A 22,049-nucleotide genomic window follows, 5' to 3' on the forward strand; every position below is an offset into this window, starting at 1 on the left:
TTTAATCGGCAAAGAGCATGAGTTTTACAACGGCACATCTCCGATCTCGCTCATTGTGTTACATTCAAACATGATAACAGGATCATTTGTTGTTTGGTGATTGTAACGTTGTAGGAACAAACAAACACAATAAAAGAAAGAAATAAAAATCCGGGTCTGCATTTTTTTTTCTTATTTAACTCAAGTCGTTTATTATCGTTTTTCTTTCTACCCGTCTCGACATCAGCTTAAAAGTCTCTCGTTTCTGCTCCACTACAGGCCGGAGACAGCCATTTCTTACACGTCCATCTTTTCGACCGCACTTTTTCTTTCGACCGCACGATAGCCACAGCCGAGCCATTCTCGCTTTCACCTTTGCACATCCATCTCCTTTGGCGTCAACTGCGTTTTTCCCTGACTACGTTGTGTCCTTTTTCTTCTTCTTTTCACAACAGCAGCTCACGTACCCTTCTTAATTTGCATATGTGCATTTTTTTCGACTTTGCCATCCATTCTTCGGCCACTGCTAATATTTTCAAACGCGCTCATATGTATTCTGTTAGAAAAAATGGACACGTGTAGAAAAAACAGAAAAGGGCGAAAGAATAAAAGAAAGAAAAACGGACTGAGATAAGTATAGAGGATGGAAATTTTGATATAAAGATGTTACACACATATTTTAAAACATCTTAGTTTTTTATAATCCAGATTAATGCCGGATATTCCTGCTAATCTACTATATAAAATGTGTGGGCGTTTGTATGTCTGCCAAAAACTTTCGACACAGGGGACAGATCCTCACGAGATCGGTATCGTTTTGGAGCTCAATCCATCGGACGACAAATATCGAAAAAATAGCTAAAAACATTCATTCCTTCACCCTCAACTCGGCTGTTTTTAATAAGGAATGGTGTCGCTTTTTTCGCCGACATTTTTGTAAGTCATCGTCCCTGTTGGATTGACTACGCTTAATTTTAATACTCTCGACTTCTGGTCGCGCGATGGAGACATCAGCTAAGACTTTAGATCTTTTTTTCCTCCTTCGCGTTTTGGGTTCGAGCCTGCCTACCTACTACTAATTTTTTTAAACACCTCTCTTCACCCAAACTGCCTACTGTTGCTTTGATTCCCCACCCGCTACTACCACTTTTGATTCCCCCGGGGGTTCCTTACTACACACCCGAACAACGCCGGGGACCCCTGCTAGTATAAAATATAAGATAAAAATGGTTCTGCGTAAAATTGAAAGTGACCATTGGAGATGAAGACGCTAGAGATGAAGTAGATGCTGAGGATGAAGTTTACTTACCCACATGGCTACTAACACAGCCATCCCACAGTAAATGCGGACATCAGGAAACTTAAGGAATCCAAAAGAGGCGGTGATTAACCCAATGACACCTAACACGCAATGCATCCTTCCTGTCACCAACATTATCGCATGTGCGTTACCAATGATCATTTTGCCTCGGGAAGACTCCTTTCCCTGCTTGTAGATGAGATAAAACAGGAAGCTACAAACAAAAATAGAAAATAATGTAAATAATAAAGTTAAGCCACCTTTTATGATGATGATGATGATGATCGTGTATAGTGCTGAGATTGATGATGATGGTGGTGGAAATGATGATGATAATGATGGTCGTTGTGTTGGGAATGATGATGGTGGTGGTGGTGGTGATGGGTGTGGGTGTGGTGGAGGGTGTGGTCGCGGTGGTCGTGGTGATGTTATAGAGCTCATATGAACGCGTGTGAAAATATCAGCAGCAGTTGAAAGACAGCTGGTTAGCGAAGGTATTAGCAGCAGCAGCCGTTAAGCACATATGCAAATTAGTAAGTGTGCACGGGCTTACTTCACAAGAAAAATAATTAAAAAAAGGAGAGGGAAATACACTAGGTTGCGAGGAGCAGAAAAAAAAGCCATCTGGTTGAGATGGACGAGCTTGAACAGTAATGAACACGGTTCGAGCGTAACAACCACGTTACAATGATGATGATGATGATGATGATGATGATGATGATGATGATGATGATGATGATGGTGGTGGTGGTCGCGGTGATGATGATGATCAACGTCATCATAACCATCAGCATCAATATTTGTACTCACTAGAAGTACTCCCATAAACTTTCATCAGATATTTCTCACTGACAAGAATCCGGGTGACAACAAGTCTCCCCGTATTAGCAGTATTCTCCACCTCTTTCGCTAACCTCTCCAAATGACTTCTTTTGCATTATCGCAACAGCCACTAACTATCGCTGACAACGATCATTTATCATCATTTTAATTTGAATGGCAACATGTTTCCCTTACATCCCTTTTCGCGCTCATTCAGTGGATGTCTGGCTATTGCTATGATCGCCATCTGCACGATTATAGCGAAATTAAAACGTTTCGCAATTTTGGCAGAATTTAACATATAAACGTATGCAAGAATAAAAGGGGTAAAAGAATTAAATTTAAGAATTTAATTAAATCTGCAAAAAACTGAAAACGCATTTTTTACAAGGTAATCACTACTTATCAAGGCCCGAAAGCAACTCAAGGATGAGGGTTAATGAATGTAAGGTTGTAGTTTAGTAATCGTTAATAGCATAGACTGTGTAGAATCTGTATTATCTAACGGAGTGGCTCAGCAAAAACTTGTTTACATTGAACTTGAAGGCTACCATATTGTAGTCGACTTGGAAGCAGCCCATTAGAACAGTGTTCCACAGCCGCGCAGCTGTAGGAAAGAAGTTTGTTCATGGAAGCTGCGTTTAGATTTAGGCACAGATAGAGAGTGGGGGAAATTGTTGATAGTGGTTGTATCTAGTCGAGTGTTTTTATGAAAGTTTTGCATGGATAGACTACAGATTGGAGCTCAGACAAGCACTTTATATGAAAATAACGACAGTGCAGAACAGGTTCGCAACGTCTTTTCTGTGTGAAAGAGATTGCAGGGAAGGTAAAAAAAGGGCATATCCTACTAGATTTCGAAGCTGGTTTTGAACCAAGTGCCGGATTGGGCGCGGCAAGCTTTGATAAATAGAAAATCTTTTACATGTATGTTAGTTTTGGGAAGGATCGTTTTATTAACTAATTGTTATATGCCTCACCGTGTTCTTTTTATTTATGTAAGTTAATGTTGTGTTGCAACTACGTTTTGACTGTTTAGGTGTGCCCACAATTTCATGCTAAACAGCAACGCATGAAGAAATGTTCAATGTATATATGGAGCTTTGTAGTTATCGACATTTTTATCAAACAGAAATAGATTTTAAAAAGTAAACTTGAGTCATGGGAAATTTTGAAGTCTATCTATCATTCAAAACTTATTATATCGAACTAAAAGATATACAAAATAAAACTTCATTGTTTACTATTCCGATTATTATGGCCGCTATCTTTGTTATGTAGTACATGGCGGGAACAAGGCATATAACGGGGGGGGGGCATTTCTATAAAAGTGTATGCAGCGACCACGGTGGCGCAATTCTTGGAGATTTCATATTAATAGAAGAGATATGAATGTGAAGAAATGTGAAATGGACAGTTCTTAACAACACGGAGAAGGGAATTCATTATTGATGACAGTTAACACTTTTAAAGGGTGTTTCGTATAATATTCATTTTCAAAGACGATAGACAAAACTTATTAACTTTTCGGGACGACATTAGATTTATTAACGACGTATGCGGCAACGACGGTGATGTGACAATTACTTGTTGAGTTCAGATTATTAATAGGAGAAATATGAATGTCGAAGCGATGTGAAATTGACAGTTCTTTTTAAGATGGCGAAGGGAATTCATTATTGATGATGGGGACAAACAGTTAATACTTTGGAAGGATGTTTCGTATAATGTTCATGTACAAAGACGATAGACAAAACACATTACCTTGCGGTTGAAATGATGATGAAGACAAAGGCTTACAAATAACATAAAGACATTTATTCCAGCTGGGGGAGAATGGTGAGATATTCGATGCATTTCTGATTTCTACATAGTCTTGTTTCCCTTTCTGTCTCGCTTCCGAAGGGGACCTAACTAACTCAACTCTCCCGACTCTAACTGTAAACTCCGAACTCTTCTGATTGACTCTCTGGCTCATTTTGAACCTTAACTGAATATATTGTATCTTTCTTTCTTTGTGACATCAGCTGCCGATACGAATCCGTACATCCGTCCGTCTGTCTGTTTGTCAGCTTATGTGTATGCGTATGTTTATTTGGGCGTGTTCGAGTGTGTTTCTGTTTAACCCACCTTGTTGTGTTTAATAATGTGGTTTACATTGCACGACATTTATAATGGAGGATGAGAGATTTATTAATGACGTATGCGGCAACGACGGTAATATGACAATTGCTTGTTGAGTTCATATTATTAAGAGGAGAAGTATGAATGTCGAAGCGATGTGAAATAGACAGTTGTTTTTAACAAAGAAAAGGGAATGCATTATTGATGATGGGGACCAACAGTTAACACTTTGGAAGGATGTTTTATCTAATGTTCATTTTAAGGTTTGCTGTTAAATTCCTGAAATTCAATTGACGTTGGACATTTTCACATTTTATAAGTCCTACACTTATTTCATATCCATGTTTTAGTGTATAACTAGCAGATGCAACCGGCGTTGCCCGGTATTATTAACGTTAAATTCTTTAAACAAAAACATCACCATGATAATTGTATATATTATATAATATATAATGATAATAAGTAATAAAAAAACGAAAAGAAACTGGGATGTGTGCATGCGAATATATATATATATACATATATATATATATATATATATATATATATATTAAGTTCACTTCTTGTATGTAAAAAAAAGTACTAGTGCTGAGATCGAAACCAAGCCTAATGATAATGAATAAAGTAAGATAAGCATTAGGCCAGCTTAAGATGATCTTTAAAAAGTGTTTTCAAACCAACTTATTCTTAACATAAAGAAACTGTTATGTTAACGATTCGCGCAGACGCAGCTCTGAAACAGTTGACAAACAGGTAAAAATCCGATTACACCAAGTACCAATTTTTCAATTTTGATTCCTTAGAAGTCTTTTTTCAAATGAAAATCGAGTAAAAGGTTTTCCACGTGTCTGAATACCCTGTATACCAAATTTCAAGTCTTTAGATCAGTAATTCGTAGAGTATATAGGTTGAGAGTTGTCACACACACATCCTCACTTTTGTAAATATATAGAAAAGTGTAAGAAAACTCACATTGCTTACATAATTGTTTTCCTCTCCATCCCACCAATGCAATTGGGTACAGGATCTCACTTGAATGTAATATATTAATTAACCCTTGAGCTACGATGGTATTTTACGCACATTGCCTACGCATGCAGTTAGGGCAATTAATTCCATGGTCCTTGAAGACACAATTTTTGCAGTTGCTTGTAATAGTAAAAACTAGGTGTTAAAAAATTAATAGCTAGCGTAGCCTAAGGGTTAAGTATTAGTGTTGGGACGATTAATCAGAATCAGGAATGTGGGAAAATCAGAACTTTTGGGGGTATTGCAATCGGGAAAATGTGTGTCACATCCTTTTGTCTTTTTTTTTCATTTTGTTTAAAGTAACATCTTCCGTTGCTGATATTAACGATAAAATAATAAAATCAAGTCTAGGGTCTTTGAAAAAGAATTTTTTTATCAAAAAAAAAACAATACAAACATTCAAACATGAATTTCATTCATTGATTAATACATTTAGAGCAGAGAATTCCATGGTCCTTGAATACACCATTGTTGCAGTTGTTTGTAATAGTAAAAACTAGATGTTAAAATATTAACAACCAGCATAGCCTAATTAACATGCATAGCAATCGTCAGTTAAATAATAATTATCAGGTCGGCGCAAAAGCTTTTTACCCATTAAAAATTTTATATTGAAAATGAAAAACTCTTTTTAGAAAATCAGTATTCATAGCAATAGCCACCTTTGCTCTCTGTAAATTGATTCCATCTGCCGAAGAGGTTCATAAATTCTTCGTAGTGTAGCAGAGCGCGTAATAGCGCGTTTAAAAACCTCAGCAGGAGGCAAATGATAGCTGGCTTGCAAAAGTATTAACAGCAGCAGCCATTATAGCCGATATGCAAATTTGCAAGTGTGTGCGGGCTTGTTTGACAAGAAAAAGAAAAAAGGACACCGCGTGGTTGGAGACAAAAGAAAAACGCAAAAACAGGCGAAATGGACGTGTGGCTCCGTGGCGGCGGCGAGCGTTTTTAAGCTGGTGTCCAGACCGCAAGGTTTTGTTTATCTCATGGTAGACGAAATGAATAGTTAGAAAAAACAAAAAGCAGGCATTGTTTGGAAAATAATTGTAATAAATGCCTTTGCTAAAACCGAAAAAAAAAAAGTTGAGTCGGCTTTATTTATTTTTTGTTTGTTTTTTTTTTCGACGATATCAGGCGGCGTTGGAGTACGAGAGAGGTTTTAGCTGTAACTAGCATGTAACAAGCATGTAACGAGCATGGTTCAAGCGTAACGGCTACGTTACGGTAGAATTTGAAAATGATTAAAAACGGTTGTATAACGATTTTTTTTCAATTTTGACCCCGTTTTGACCCGTTTACCGGCTAAAAACTCATTCAAAAAACAGTCTATAAAAAATCCAATCATTTGAGACCCCTAGCGCTGCTCTGCAACTTTTAGTTTCGGGAGGGATAGAGTTTGAAAATATGGAGACAGACAGTCAGATTTAGTGAGTTTTATAAATTAGACTTCGTAAAAATCGTTCAGCAAATTTTACACCCGGGTCGAGTAGATTATGTCCACTAGTAGAACTGGTCACCATTTTCTTCTCATTAATGTAAGTTAATATTGTTGCGTTGCAACTACGTTTTGATTGTCTAGGTGTGCCCACAATTTCATGCTAAACATGGCAGACTGGGATAGCTTCCGTACATTCATATCTGATCTTCCTCTCCATTCCATGTTTAAAAAGGAAGTGTCCTCTATAGTATCAGATCTGACCGAATGGTTACTTGTAGGCATAGGCCGATTCATACCATCCAAAAAATTCCAACAAAAACCTAACAGCCAGCCATGGTTCTCCCCCCGAATGTGCTGCTGCCATCGCACACAGAAATCATTTCTTCCATAGCTACCAACGTAATAGATGCACTGAAACTAAAGCTGCTTTCAGAACCGCCAGTAACCACTGTAAAAGAGTAATAAAAAATGCAAGAGAACTATATGCGCAATCCGTTAAGTCCAAAGTAGCTGAGCAGCGGCTTGGTTCCCACCAGTTCTGGCAAATAGCAAATAGGATCTTGAAACGAAACGTGTGCTCTATCCCAACCATTATCAATGGACCAGAAGTCATCTCGACAGCATCCGACAAGGCAAAACTATTTGCCAAAAACTTTGCGGCAAATTCTACCCTAATTCTATCCTAAGCTAATCAAGAACCTTGACTCCAGTAAAGCAACTGGTCCCGACAGTATTCCAATTATAGTGTTAAAAAAATTACAACCAGAACTTGCCCCCATACTTTCTAAACTGTTTAAGTGTTGCCTTAACGAGAAGTGCTTTCCAACACCCTGGAAAACCTCATCAGTATGCCCTGTATTTAAGAATTCAGGTGATAAGTCATCCCCCTCTCAGTACAGACCAATAAGTCTCCTGTGTGTCATGAGTAAGTTGCTGGAATCCACAATAAATAGAGAAATAGTCAACCACCTCAGCAGAAATAACCTTCTTAGCGACACACAATATGGTTTCCGCTCTGCTAGATCTACAGCAGATGTGCTAACGGTTATATCTCATAGGATTAGCGAATCTCTCGACAAAAGCTTCATTTCTAGGGCAATTGCTCTCGACATATCAAAGGCCTTCGATAAGGTTTGGCATAAAGGCCTACTACACAAGATTTCCAGCTACGGTATAACTGGAAATGTTTTCTCTATCATTAAGTCATTTCTCTCAGATAGGCTCATAAGAGTAGTTGTTGATGGGCAGAAATCAGAGGCCCACAGTATTAATGCTGGAGTCCCTCAGGGGTCTATACTGGGCCCAACTCTCTTCCTGATCTACATCAATGATCTCCCAAAACATATACTAAAATCTTTCGTTGACATTTATGCTGATGACACGACCATCTATGACAACACATGAAAGGCCATAAATGATGATGTTCTCTCTGATTCTCTCTCCTTTGATCTTGGGCGCGTGGTACAGTGGGGAAAGAGGTGGCTGGTAACCTTTAATGCATCTAAGACCAAGCTCCTATCTCTACATCATAAACGCTCTGATCCCCATCTGGCATCAATTGAAATGGATGGCTTTCGTCTAAGGGAGGCCCCAGGATTTGATAAGCTACTGGGTTTGACCTTTACACCTGATCTTAAATGGAACACATACATCAAGTCTGTGGCCAAGGTCGCTGGGAAAATGGTGGGATCCTTCTACTGCTCCAGAAGATATCTCACTAATGAGGCAATTCACTATCTATATAAGAGCCAATCACGTCCAAAGATGGAGTACTGCTGCCACATCTGGGCGGGGGCTGCAAAAAACAGACTATCATGCCTTGACGGAGTACAAAATAGACTCCGTGGCTTGGTGGGGGATGCCCTTTTCTCTACCCTGCAACCTCCCTCCCACAGAAGAGACGTAGCGAGCCTGTCGTTGTTCTATCGTTATTTCCATGGCAGGTGCTCGTCTGAGCTCCATTCTCTGGTCCCTCCTCGCCAATCTTTCTCAAAAAACACCCGACTAGCTAAAACCACCGTCAATAATTTTCCCCACTCCCTATCTGTGCCTAAATCAAGACGTAGATACCATGAACAAAGCTTCTTTCTTAGAACTGCACGCCTGTGGAACTCTGTTCCGCTTGCCTGTTTCCCTCCCGACTTCCACCTGGATGTCTTCAAGTCCAACACAAACAAATTCCTGATGAACCGCCCCCCCTAAGTAATGATACCTTACCAATTCTCCAATACTATTGCTACACTATCCCTTTGATTACTGTACACACAATAACCCTTATTCCTGAGTGGCCATTGGGCCTTGATAAGTGGTGAACTCCATGTAAAAAAAAATAAAAATCCTGGCGAGAAAAAAAGATAACATATAAAATTCTGACGAAAGAGTATGACTCCGAAATATTAATTTTAAACAAGTAAATACTTGGGTTTTTTTATAGCATTGCGTTGTAATCCGAATTTAAAACGTATTTCATACGTAGTCATTTTAAAATTCAAATTCAGTCAACGCTTTAATTACGGAAAACACTACCCTGATTTAAAAATCGTTTTACCAAGCGTATTCTTCCGGCAGTTCAAGAACAGCCCTGCAGATAGCAACACGCGGACTTTTCATTAACTTTTTTTTCTTCAGTTTAGCATCATGGCGAGGAAAAAAGTTAAAGTCTGACAAAGGAGTATAACTCCGAAATATTAATTTTAAACAAGTAAATAGTGTTTATTTTATTACGTTTTATTTGGCTTTCATACGTATTTCAATTTAAAATGTTTCGCACCTTGTAAAAAAGCGTTCAGCAGATTTTACGGTCGATTCTGTCAAACTAATAATATTGTTATTTTATTACAACTACGTTTTCCTGTCTGCCCACAATTTCGTACAAACAGTCACGTATTTAAAAATACTTTGAATGCATTTTACTCTGTGTATCACATTTTATTTAGAATGAATCATGGAAAAATTTAAAATATTAAATACTATTATACACATATTTATATATCGTACGACAGAAAAACAATTCTATTCGAAATTTAAAAATACACTAATTTTAAAATTTGTGTTATTGAAACGATTATTGTCATCTTGGTTTGCTATTTTAACAACGTTTCAGCCGTTGTAATTTCCAATATTCTGAATATGTTATAGTTTTACAACTCGAATTCAGAAGTATTTCAAATTAATAGATTTCCTAATTATATCCGTCATAAGTAAATTAACCCTATATTATTAATCATGAAGTTTATTCTGATCATTTTTATAATGAACTTACCTGGTCCTAATAGAGATTTTGTATCCGTCTTAGTTCTACACTATATTATTAAGTCAAGTAAAATGTTCTATTCCGGGTTTTGAAATTTAGTTTATGCATACGGTTATGACAAAAATATCACTATGATTACAGGGTGGAACGATAAAATTATCACCCGATAAATGATTCCATTCCCCTTTGATGAAAACTGTTTTTTGTTTTGTTTTTTGTTTTGTTTTTTTGCAGACCATTTGCTATTTGGACGTCCTATGACACAATTTGTTTTATGGGTCAGGCCGTTGTATGGAGCAAGGTTCGAATGAACTTAAATCCTGGGCACAGCACCAAATTGTATATATGACGTATATTCTGTATTGTTGTTTTTGTTCGTCTTAGGAAGAGTCTTAGTGTTTCATCTAGAGACAGGGTACATTCTACTAAATGAGCGCTACCTGTAATTCAACTATAAGAGATTTTTGAATATCTTTATAGATAGACTGAGAGATGGTGCGTTTGACATTTATGCTGACAGTTATACATATGTTGTTGTAAATCGTCTAGATTGAAATGACCGATGTTAATTTATCAATGAATAACGAGACACTTTGTTATAAACAAAGTTGGTTTATTTAACAAACATTCATATATACACAATACGGTGGTGGAGGTGGTGGAGGTGATGGAGGTGGTGTAGTTTGCGAACGTGACAGGCAGTTCCTCGTCGTCTGTCTCTCGTTCCCCATCTCCGCGTCTCTGCCTTGTTTTTGTTTACCATCTCACTTTTATGAACTTTCGACCTAGTAACCCATAAACCAATTGACGTCATTGACCCATATTTTGACCAGTCCGGTGTTTGCTTTTGGTCTTACTTGCGACCGAATTACATCATATCCAGGTCATCCCATTCCCGGTTTCATTTTTGTCGGCCAGGATTTAAGTTCATTCGAACCTTGCTCCATACAACAGTCTAGCCCATAAAACGACTTGCGTCATAAGATCAGGTCATCCAATTTCCGGGTTCCATTTTTGCTGGCCCCATAACACTTTGTATTGAAACTCATCCAATATTATTAATAAAAATATTAATAATAAAAAACGAATTGACAGGAAGAAAAGTTGTTAAAAAGTTTAAAAAGAAAAGGAATACGATTTAATTTGTATGAAACTGAAGTTTATTCAATAGGAATAAATAAAAATGAACAATAAATATGTTTGAAATAAAAAAAAACAATATTTTAAAAGTCAAAACTGAAAAACAAACGATAAATTAGTTTAGCTGAAATACGAACAATACATTAGTTTAACTGAAATACGAACAATAAATTAGTTTAACTGAAATACGAACAATAAATTAGTTTACCTGGAAAATGAACAATAAATTAGATGTTAGAACTATGTGTCACGCAATGCGCCATATTGACGCTAAGTACTGCAAAACTCAAACATTCATATATTTTCTGTTGTAAATAAAATACCATTTTATTTAGTATATCAGCGTCCGAGGAAGTCGAATTCATAAGACTGACACCTACTATAGAGAATTATAATCATCAACATGATGGTAAAGGTAAGCACAATATTATCTTAATAATTATTAAAAATCTGTGAACCGTCCGGGCGTCTTTGCTTGAATATTGTAATTTTTTGTTTCGGTTTTAATTATACCTGATGGCACTTAAATCATTTTTTTTTTTACTTTGAAATCACGGCTATATATTGATTACAATATAATATGAAATAATCGATAGAGACTTGACTTTATTAGAATAAATACAAAATATGCACGAATTAAAATATCATATTTAAGCGTATTTTACAACTGGGCAACGCCGGGCGCCCCTGTTTGTTAATCATAAAATTTATATTAATCAATTATATGATAATTTTATCTAGTACATATGGAGATTTGTAATTTGTCTGTCTTGAACAGATACTCTGCTATTAAGTCTGTGCAAAAGATTTTGTCGATTTAAAGGTTCATCTTGAAAATGAAACACTGTATTTTTTTTAAACTAAAATGAAATACTGTTGCTACATCTGGGGAGGGGTTTCTTGGCGCGCCTTATCTTGCCTTGATAGAGTTCAAAACCGGCCCCTAAACATAGTAGGCGATTATCTTTTCTCTTCTCTGCAGCATATTTCCCACAGAAGAGACGTTGCGAGCCTGCCTCTGTTCTATCGCTATTTCATGGCAAGACCTCGTCTGAACTCCAATCTATGCCCCCTTAACAAACTTTCACAAAAAATACTCTAGCTACAATCACTATCAAGAATTTCCCCCACTCTCTATCTGTGCCTAATTTTAAGCGCAGATTCCATGAACAAAGTTTCTTTTCTAGAACCATTCGCATGTGGAAAAATTTTCAATTGATTGTTTCCCAGCCGATTACAAGATGGTAGCATTCAAGTCCGATGTTAACAAGTTCTTGTGGAGCTGTTCCCTTAAATAATCAAAATTCTACCCAATCTACACTATTAATGATTACTAAACGACCATCTTACATTCATTAACCTTTTATCCTCGAGTGGCCCTCGGGCCTTGATAATATTTATTAAATTTTTTCTGGATTAATATTTATTGAATTTTTAATGGAATAATATTTATTGAATACTTTATGGATTAATATTTATTGAATTTTTTGATGGATTAATATTTATTGAATTTTTGATGGATTATAATTCATTGAATTTTTATTGATTAGTATTTATTGAATGTTTTGATGGATTTAAATTTATTGAATTTTTTGATGGATTAATATTTACTGAATTTTTGTTGGATTAATATTTATTGAATATTTTTATGAATTAATATTTATTGAATTTTCTGATGGATTAATATTTATTGAATTTTTTATTGATTAGTATTTATTAAAATTTTCGATGGATTAATATTTATTGAATTTTTTGACGGATAAATAGTTATTGAATTTTTTATGGATTTATATTTATTGAATATTTTTATGAACTAATATTTATTGAATTTTTTGATAGACTTATATTTATTGCATTTTTTATTGATTAGTATTTATTGAATTTTTGATGGATTAATATTTATTGAATTTTTCGATGGATTAATATTTATTGAATATTTTTATGAATTAATATTTATTGAATTTTTTGATGAATTAATATTTATTGAATTTTTTATTGATTAATATTTATTGAATTTTTTAATGGATTTATATTTATTGAATTTTTTGATGGATTATTATTTATTGAATTTTTGAAGGATTAATATTTATTGAATATTTTTATGAATTAATATTTATTGAATTTTTTGATGGATTAATATTTATTGAATTTTTTATTGATTAGTGTGTATTGAATTTTTGATGGATTTATATTTATTGAATTTTTTGATAGATTAATATTTATTGAATTTTTGATGGATTAATATTTATTGGATATTTTTATGAATTAATATTTATTGAATTTTTTGATGGATTAATATTTATTGAATTTTTTATTGATTAGTATTTATTGAATTTTTTGATAGATTAATATTTATTAAATTTTTTGATGGATTAATATTTATTGCATTTTTTTATTGATTAGTATGTATTGACTTTTTGATGGATTTATATTTATTGAATTTTTTGATGGATTAATATTTATTGAATTTTTGATGGATTAATATTTATTGAATATTTTTTATGAATTAATATTTATTGAATTTTTTGATGGATTAATATTTATTGAATTTTTTATTGATTAGTATTTATTGAATTTTTTATGGATTAATTTTTACTGAATTTTTTGATGGATTAATATTTATTGAATTTTTGGCTGGATTAATATTTATTCAATTTTTGATGGATTAATATTTATTGAATATTTTTATGAATTTATATTTATTGAATGTTTGATGGATTAATATTTATTGAATTTTTATTGATTAGTATTTATTGAATTTTTTGATGGATTAATATTTATATAATTTTTTATGGATTAATATTTATTGGATTTTTTGATGGATTAATATTTATCGAATTTTTTGATGGATTAATATTTATATAATTTTTTATGGATTAATATTTATTGAATTTTTTGATGGATTAATATTTATCGAATTTTTTATTGATTAGTATTTATTGGATTTTTTGATGGATTAATATTTATTGAATTATTGATGGATTTATATTTATTGAATTTTTTGATGGATTAATATTTATTGAATTTTTTTATGGATTAATATTTATTGAATTTTTTTGATGGATTAATATTATAGAATTTTTGATGGATTAATATTTATTGAATTTTTTATTGATTAATATTTATTAAATTTGTGTGGAGATAAAACAAAATCAGTTGTTATTGAAAGGAAAACATGGCGGCTTCAGTAAATGCTAGAATATAACAATCAGGTGTGACTCGACCCAAGAGTAACAGTTGTTTATCATATTCAGCCAAGTCAAAACAATCTGAATTCAGAAGGTCAAACCCCAAAAACTCGTCATCGAGGCACACAAAAATAAAACAATGTTCACGCGTCATCTGTGAATATCTCTCTCTTTCTCACTCTTTCTATATTTCTCTTTCAGTCTTTTTCTCTCTCACTTTCAATGGAGAAAGAGAGATTAAAAGTAATTATATTGTTTTGTAAACAGTTGAAGCTTGCATTCTGGGGCCGGCAGAGGCGACATAGCAGTTTTAGTTGCATGTGTCTTATTTCAACTGGTCTTTATAAAAATATGCTTTCTACTTGTTAAATGTTAAATGAATCCTATATTTTTTATAAAAATGCATTTCTTCGCAATTTTTGTACAAGCGTTCGATTTCAGCATGAGATCCCAGCCAGCAATGCCGACGATGGTAATGTTGCCTGAAACGACGCAATGAAAACACAAGAGGTGACCCATGCCACCCAGTTATAGCCGACGACATATCGATCCGCTGTGTTGATGTTTCCATGTGCTTATCGTTTGATATCGTATCTAACACCCGGGGAGCTGGTTGCGTTCCCAGGACGTTCCTTAACATAGCTAGCATGGGGAAGATGCGGCATCTAACGTAAGGTTCATTAAGGGCGAAAAAGATTAAAAGGAATTATAGAATGTTGGGGGAGCTTTATTGAATTCTAAATAAATAAACGAGAAGCTTGTTATATATAGTATGAGATATAAGATTGTATATGGTCTTCAACATAGTGTTGAGTTTAAGGTGTATAAGTTTTAGGGTTAAATTGGGGTGTACTGTTGCTGCGTAGTAAATTTTTAACAGTTTGTGTTGTGTCTATTATCTATTTAGTCGTATTTTTGGCAGGTGCAGCCTAAACGGCAAATGGCGGATATAAAGTCGCTTATAAATTGGGGGGGGGGGCGGGTAATGAAGGTTGTAATATTGATTAGGTAATATTCGGCAATATTTTTAAGTTTCTTCTATTATGAAATAGGGAGTATGATTATAACGGGGCGGTCGGGGATAGGATGGCAATATCTATGAGTGCGTTTAACTTGATGCAAAAGGTTTCAGGATATCTATAGTTGGTAGGGTGGAAGAGTAAGGGGATATTTACTACTTATAAAAGTGGTAGTAATACCAATAATAGTAGGGTAATTATTTAATGAATGAAAAAATAGCCGTTGATTTACAAATGAATTAACAGCGTCTCTATTCATAACGTCTTATATCCTTTGAATTCTTGTTCTCTCTTGGAATAAATAATATCGTTGTAATTCAATATATTGGACAGCGGTTCTTCATATTTATTTACTATTTAATTTTTCTTTTATATGTGTATATGTATTGTGTGCATGTGTCTATGTGCGTACTTATATGTATATGCATTTAAGACTGACGTGGCACCTTCTCATTGGATAAAAAAAAAGTTGAAGGCGATGCTTAAAGGTGCAGGCAGTAATCGGGGTTGCAAAAAAGAAATCCTCCTTAAGCGACCCGCCCAACGGGGTCTGGTAACAGAACTATCTAAAATTTCTGAGTAGAAGACTAACAGTCTGGTCTCTATGATAACACAGTAGAGACTGAGAACAGATTTAGAGAGAGACCAATCCGGAATATATAGGTTGTAATCACCTCCCACCCCTCCTACTCAATCCTGACTATAAATATCAGAAGTAAATAGACATTCAAGTTGGTCACAATATCCCCCGTCGCTGAGCCTGCCAGATGTAAGTAACATTCATCCAACTCATTTTTTCCACACACTCCCAACAACAAGGAAAAGAAAAACACTTCTAAAGGGGGGAAAAATCATAAAACTGAAGCTCAGAAAAGAAATAAAATAACAATGTCTAATCCACTATTTATAAGGAACATGGTATCCTCCTTGTCCCTTACAACATGCTATTGCTGATTACAATTTTAGGCAGGTCTTCTTCTATATCGTTTTTGTGGTGCACACTCAGGGCAGTATCATTTTTGTCTTCTTGGGGGTGCCTCATCGATGGCCACACATTGGAAATGATACCATTCATCACATGAGTCGCATCCAATCATGTCCTTATCTAATTGAGGAGCATTGCATATTGGTCATAACCAGACAGGGTCTTCTGGAACGGAAAATAAACACGATGGCTCCCCGTCCCTATCAACAACTGTGGGTTCGATAGAATCGGTGACCTCTGGTTCCGGAATATTTTTAGGGGACACAGAAAGCTCTAAAGGATACAGATTTTTCAATGAGTGGACTTCCACAAGACCATCTCCTCTCCTGACATGGGCAGATCCAACTGCATTATCATTGCCTCGTATAAGATCCACAATGGTTCCCAAAATCCAATATGGTCTCGGTTTTAAGGGGCTCTTAACCAGAACCACATCATCCTTTTGAAGGCAATTCACTGATTGCAATCGGGAATGCCCCGGAGATTTCCGTCCCAGGTCCACAACTTATGGAAATCGGCAGATCATTGGTTCCTAGGCTCCATGGTTCTGATCAGTCTCTCCCTGCTGGGTGGCACTGCCGTAGCAAGATCTCTATGCCCCAATTGTAACAATAACCCAGGGCTCTTGTTGGGTTTCAAGAACATGCTGGGAGTGATAGCTGTAGCATTATTGTCTGCAGACACCTGGTATGTCAGAGGTCGATTGTTAACCGATCTCTGAATATCGGAGATCACGGTCACCAGTGTGAAATAATCCAATTTGCTCTTTTGCCAATGATCTTAAATAGGCAGGTTTTTATGGTCTTCATGTAACGTTCCCAAGTTCCTCCATACCATGATGAAAACAAGGGAATAGTATTAAGTCCCATGCCACACGAGCCAAATCTATCTTGATATTCGTTCATTAGAGAAATACGACCAAAAAGTTTCCCACTTCCAATAAAAGCGTTGGAATTATCGCTATAGATAGCCCTCGGAATCCCATATTGATTTGTGAAGCGAGCCAGAGCTTGTCTGGACCCACCTCTATATGGACGGCTCTCACATTCAGGCAAGTGAAAACTAACAAATATATTTTTCTGTCAGAGTTTCCCTCTTTCACCCAGACATGGTCAGTGAAGTCAACACCTGTATGCTGGTAAGATACTTCAAAATCAGCACGAAGAGCCCGTAGACTAGCAATGGCGTTGGGAAGCACCGGTCTGGAATTGTATCTCTTACATCTTGCACAAGGTACCAAGACCTTATTTACCGCTTGTCTACCTTTATATACGGCAAATGAATAACTACCCCATTACTTCGTCTGATGGGGAAGGTCTCCTAGCGGCTTCGGCTGCAGGGAGACAGGGTAGTAGACGTCAATAAATATTCAATAAATATTAATCCATCAATAAAATCAATAAATATTAATCAATAAAAAATTCAATAAATATTAATCAATAAAAAATTCAATAAATATTAATCAATAAAAATTCAATAAATATTAATCCATAAAAAAATTCAATAAATATTAACCCATCCAAAAATTCGATAAATATTAATCAATAAAAAAATCAATAAATATTAATCAATAAAAAATTCAATAAATAGTAATCAATAAAAAAAATCAATAAGTATTAATCCATCAAGAAATTCAATAAATATTAATCAATAAAAAATCAATAAATATTAATCAATAAAAAAAATCAATAAGTATTAATCCATCAAGAAATTCAATAAATATTAATCAATAAAAATTCAATAAATATTAATCAATAAAAAAATCAATAAATATTAATCAATAAAAAATTCAATAAATATTAATCAATAAAAAATCAATAAATATTAATCGATCAAGAAATTCAATAAATATTAATCAATAAAAATTCAATAAATATTAATCTATTAAAAAATCAATAAATATTAATCCATCAAAAAATTAAATAAATATTAATCCATCAAGCAATTTAATAAATATTTATCCATCAAAAGATTCAATAAATATTAATCCATAAAAAATTCAATAAATATGAATCAATAAAAAGTTCAATAATTATTAATCAATATAAAAATCAATAAATTTTAATCCATCAAAAAATTAAATAAATATTATTCCATCAAAAAAATAAATAAATATTAATCAATCAAAAATATTCAATTAATATTAATCCATAAAATCAATAAATATTAATCCATCAAAAAATTCAATAAATATTTATCCAGAAAAAATGATTTTTTTTATTAATCCATAAAAAATTCAATAAATATTAATTCATAAAATATTCAATAAATATTATTCCATTTAGAATCCAATAAATATTAATCCATAAAAAAATTCAATACATATTAATCAATAAATATTCAATAAATATTCTCCCATAAAAAATTCAATTAATATTAATCCAGAAAAAAAATCAATAAATATTATCCCAGAAAAAATTCAATAAATATTTATCCAGAAAAAAATCAATAAATATTAATCAATAAATATTCAATAAATATTAACAAATTAGTCCAACATAAACAAACTCTTGACAACCCCCCCTTAAGTAAGACAGTCTATCAAACCCCCAATACTAATGATTACTATAATACTATCTCATTGATTACTGTACACGAAATAACCCTTATCCCTGAGTGGCCTTCCGGCCTTGATAAGTGGTGACCCCATGTAAAAAAAATTCAATCAATATTTATCCATTAAAAAATTCAATAAATATTAATAAATACAAAATTCAATAAATATTAATCAATAAAAAAATCAATAAATATTAATCTATAAAAAATTCAATAAATCTTAATCCGTTAAAAATTCAAAAAATATTAATCCATCAAAAAATTCAATAAATCTTAATCCGTTAAAAATTCAAAAAATATTAATCCATCAAAAAATTCAATAAATATTAATCCATCAAATATTCAACATCAAAAACTATGAACAGTTTTCCTTACTCTATACCTGTGCCTTAATCTAAACGCAAATTCTACGAACAAAGCTTTTTTCCCCCAAGGAGTGCCAGCCTGTGGAACACGCTTCCGCTGGCCTGCTTCCGGGTTGAATACAACATGGCAGACTTGTTTACGTGTCCCCATAAATAATGAAATTCCACCCAATGTTCACCATTAACGATTACTACACTACCACCTTACATTCGTTTACTCTTATCCTCGAATGGCTTTCGAGTTTTGATAAGTGGTGAGTCCCTTGTTAAAAAAGGTGTTATGCTTCAAGTTCTTTATATCTACAAATATTTATTCATAGAGTTTGGTTTGTTTTTTTTGTATAACAAAACTATTGGTCTTGTTTTTTTACTTTCCACAATTGAGTTTTGCAAAAGGAAAGGAAAAATTAATGTTTCGTGCCTTTGAGTTCATAAAACAGTTTGATTTGGTAGCAACCGTGTGGAAAAGGGGGAAATTAAAGAAAGAGGAAGATAGCATGAAACAGAAAGGCTAGCTTTGTAGTTTCTGTTGTTTTTTTATATATATATATTTAACTGCATTTGAACAGATTCTCTGTTGCCTAGTTCAAGCCGAGCTCAACGGGTGACACATTGGGTCATTTTTTTCGTATTTTCATCATATCAACGTAAAGAAACCAAACAACGAATAATTCTATTTTGAAACTCTTCCAAAATGCCACGTATTATGGTTTAATTTGATTGTGCTCACAAACCATAGGTAAAAGATAGATTTTCCCACACGCCTCTGGTGTACAAAAGAAAACAAAAAGGTACAAAAAAGTCTTACCTTAATTTGTTTTAAAATAAAAATCACAGCAAAACCTGAGGAAAGTCTCTGAGTTTATTTTTTGTTGTTATTTTTATTTTTTTGTTGTTTTTGTTTTTGTATTTGTTTTTTCGTTTGTTTGTTTTCTGTCTTTTTTATAAGATTTTCACCCGGAAGATAATTCGTGTATTTTCTTGCATTAAGTGTTTCTGATTGGCTGAAATTTTGAGGGCGTGGCTGATAGACCTGTTAGGTAAGATTATGTGCTGGGCAGAGTAAACATGAGAGTCTGCTTTATTATTTATAAACACAAATATGAACCGAATTTTTTTTTAAATCATAACAATAGGTAACTGACTAGAGATTATTATTAATGTGTTCATAAGATGGCAATTAGGATGTACCGTGTGACCAAGTGATACCTGGGTAAATATTGATTGTACGTTTCACTAACACTCAAGCATAAGACTTGGAATTTGTACTAAGATCAAAGTGCAGTATATGTTTCTATCCATCTCGACTATTATTTTTGTCTCAGCTAAAGAGTTACGATTGTTATGTTTCTCGCATGAAAACCTAAATTGGGTGAATTTTGTTTATCAAATAAAGGCCAAGTAAATAAAGGCGGCACAATGACGTTGACACAACGGTTAGGTCGGATCACCGAAGTTAAGCAACGTTGAGCCCGGCTAGTACCAGATGGGTGACCATTTGGGAAGGCGGGTCACTGTATGTACCATGAGGTAAAATACCAGGTTGAGAAACTGGCGCGGTCTATCCTTCTCTCGAGAGTAGATCAGACTCTCTTAAGCCGTGGTAGGCAACTCTATCTAGTGATGGCGCTACGGATTCTAGTGATGGCGCTACGATAAAAAAAATACCCTTGATAGCCTTGGCGAAGTATCAAGTATTCAGCTACCGACAAGATTTGAATTACACTACAAACTCGTGCAGTGAGTTCAATCTCGGCTTCAGCCCCGCTGGATAAATAAAGAAGCGAACATAAAGCCTAAAATATTATAAGAAATTACGTAGTAGGTTCTCTGTATATGAAAGGGGCGCGTCCGAAATATTTTTTTCTTTTAAAGCAGATAACTTTTTTTAACACTTTTATAACAGTTGAATCATGATACTTGACTTTTTCATTTTAAACTCAAATCCAAGCCATTATCACCGCACAAGCAGAAAAAATCAGATATATATATATATATATATATATATATATATATATATATATATATATATATATATATATATATATATAATCAACATTAGCTTCTTTTGACATGGACGCGTCCGAAATGAAGCATGACTTTGCATTTTAGACTTTAATTCAAGCCATTATACTTAAGAAATAATTTTATAAAATAAACAGTAGATTCTCTACAGTGCAATGTAGACTACAATGTATTGTGGACTAAACAATCGTTTATCGTCATTCAATCCCGGGCAATGTCGAGTCTCCCTGCTAGTGCATTTAAAAAAAAATTAGGTAATGTATTACAATAATAATTGTGAAAAAATTATACTGCAAATTAAATCGCCAGATCTAGCGGGAAAACAACTAAATTGGCAACACTGTTTACCGGGAATTCGTTTTTCTGACATTATGACATTAGAGCGGTATACCGACGTAAGATGCAATAGGATTAAAAACCTAACCCACGATTATGCGTGTGTGAACCGTGAACAGGTGAGGGTTTACTGTATTTACAGGGTGGAACGATAAGATTGTCGCCCCAGGAAAGACGATATGACTCCATTTCTGTTTGCTAAAAAAACGGTTTTCTTTTTTTGTGTGTGCTGACTATCTACTTGTTGATGAGTTTTGTACAAAATCTCAAGAGCGATATAAGCCTTCTATCATGTGTGAAAGTGACACAATGTTCAAAAAGCGAGATTGGAGATTCGTCGCTGTACAACTCATACAACAAATATCTACCGATGCAAACGACTTCCCGTTTTAACTAGCTGGTAATGTCTTCTGAATTATTAAATCATTTCTCCTTGATTGATTGATCATTTCTCCTTGATTGGTTCATAAGCTTGATGTGCAGAAATCAG

At 34.0% G+C, this 22,049-nt stretch overlaps 2 protein-coding genes across 5 annotated transcripts in view; one reads left to right on the forward strand and one right to left on the reverse strand.

Annotated features, from left to right (window-relative positions):
- LOC145256300 (uncharacterized) overlaps nucleotides 1-20,164 on the reverse strand; it is a 42,312-nt gene extending 22,148 nt beyond the window's left edge. The window contains exons 1-2 of one of the 2 annotated variants that reach the window (XM_080115031.1): nucleotides 20,007-20,164; nucleotides 1,289-1,493 (exon numbers count right to left, since the gene is read on the reverse strand). In XM_080115031.1, coding sequence (XP_079971157.1) covers nucleotides 1,289-1,441 — 153 coding nt within the window. In that variant the 5' untranslated portion in view covers nucleotides 1,442-1,493; nucleotides 20,007-20,164. Of the gene's footprint in view, nucleotides 1-1,288; nucleotides 1,494-3,865; nucleotides 4,172-20,006 lie in introns of those variants that run through there. The other variant, XM_080115032.1, reaches the window with a different exon arrangement.
- Nucleotides 1-22,049, forward strand: part of LOC145256299 (organic anion transporter 3-like) — a 324,435-nt gene that overhangs the window by 49,417 nt on the left and 252,969 nt on the right. The window contains exon 1 of one of the 3 annotated variants that reach the window (XM_080115029.1): nucleotides 11,366-11,500. The exons of the other annotated variants lie outside the window; for them this stretch is intronic. The gene's annotated coding sequence lies outside the window, so the exon portion shown is untranslated. Of the gene's footprint in view, nucleotides 1-11,365; nucleotides 11,501-22,049 lie in introns of those variants that run through there. 3 annotated transcript variants of the gene reach the window in all.

This window comes from Euprymna scolopes, chromosome 32 (assembly GCF_053919585.1).
Source record: "Euprymna scolopes isolate OS-2025 chromosome 32, ASM5391958v1, whole genome shotgun sequence".
In the NCBI taxonomy this organism is placed as follows: domain Eukaryota; kingdom Metazoa; phylum Mollusca; class Cephalopoda; order Sepiida; family Sepiolidae; genus Euprymna; species Euprymna scolopes.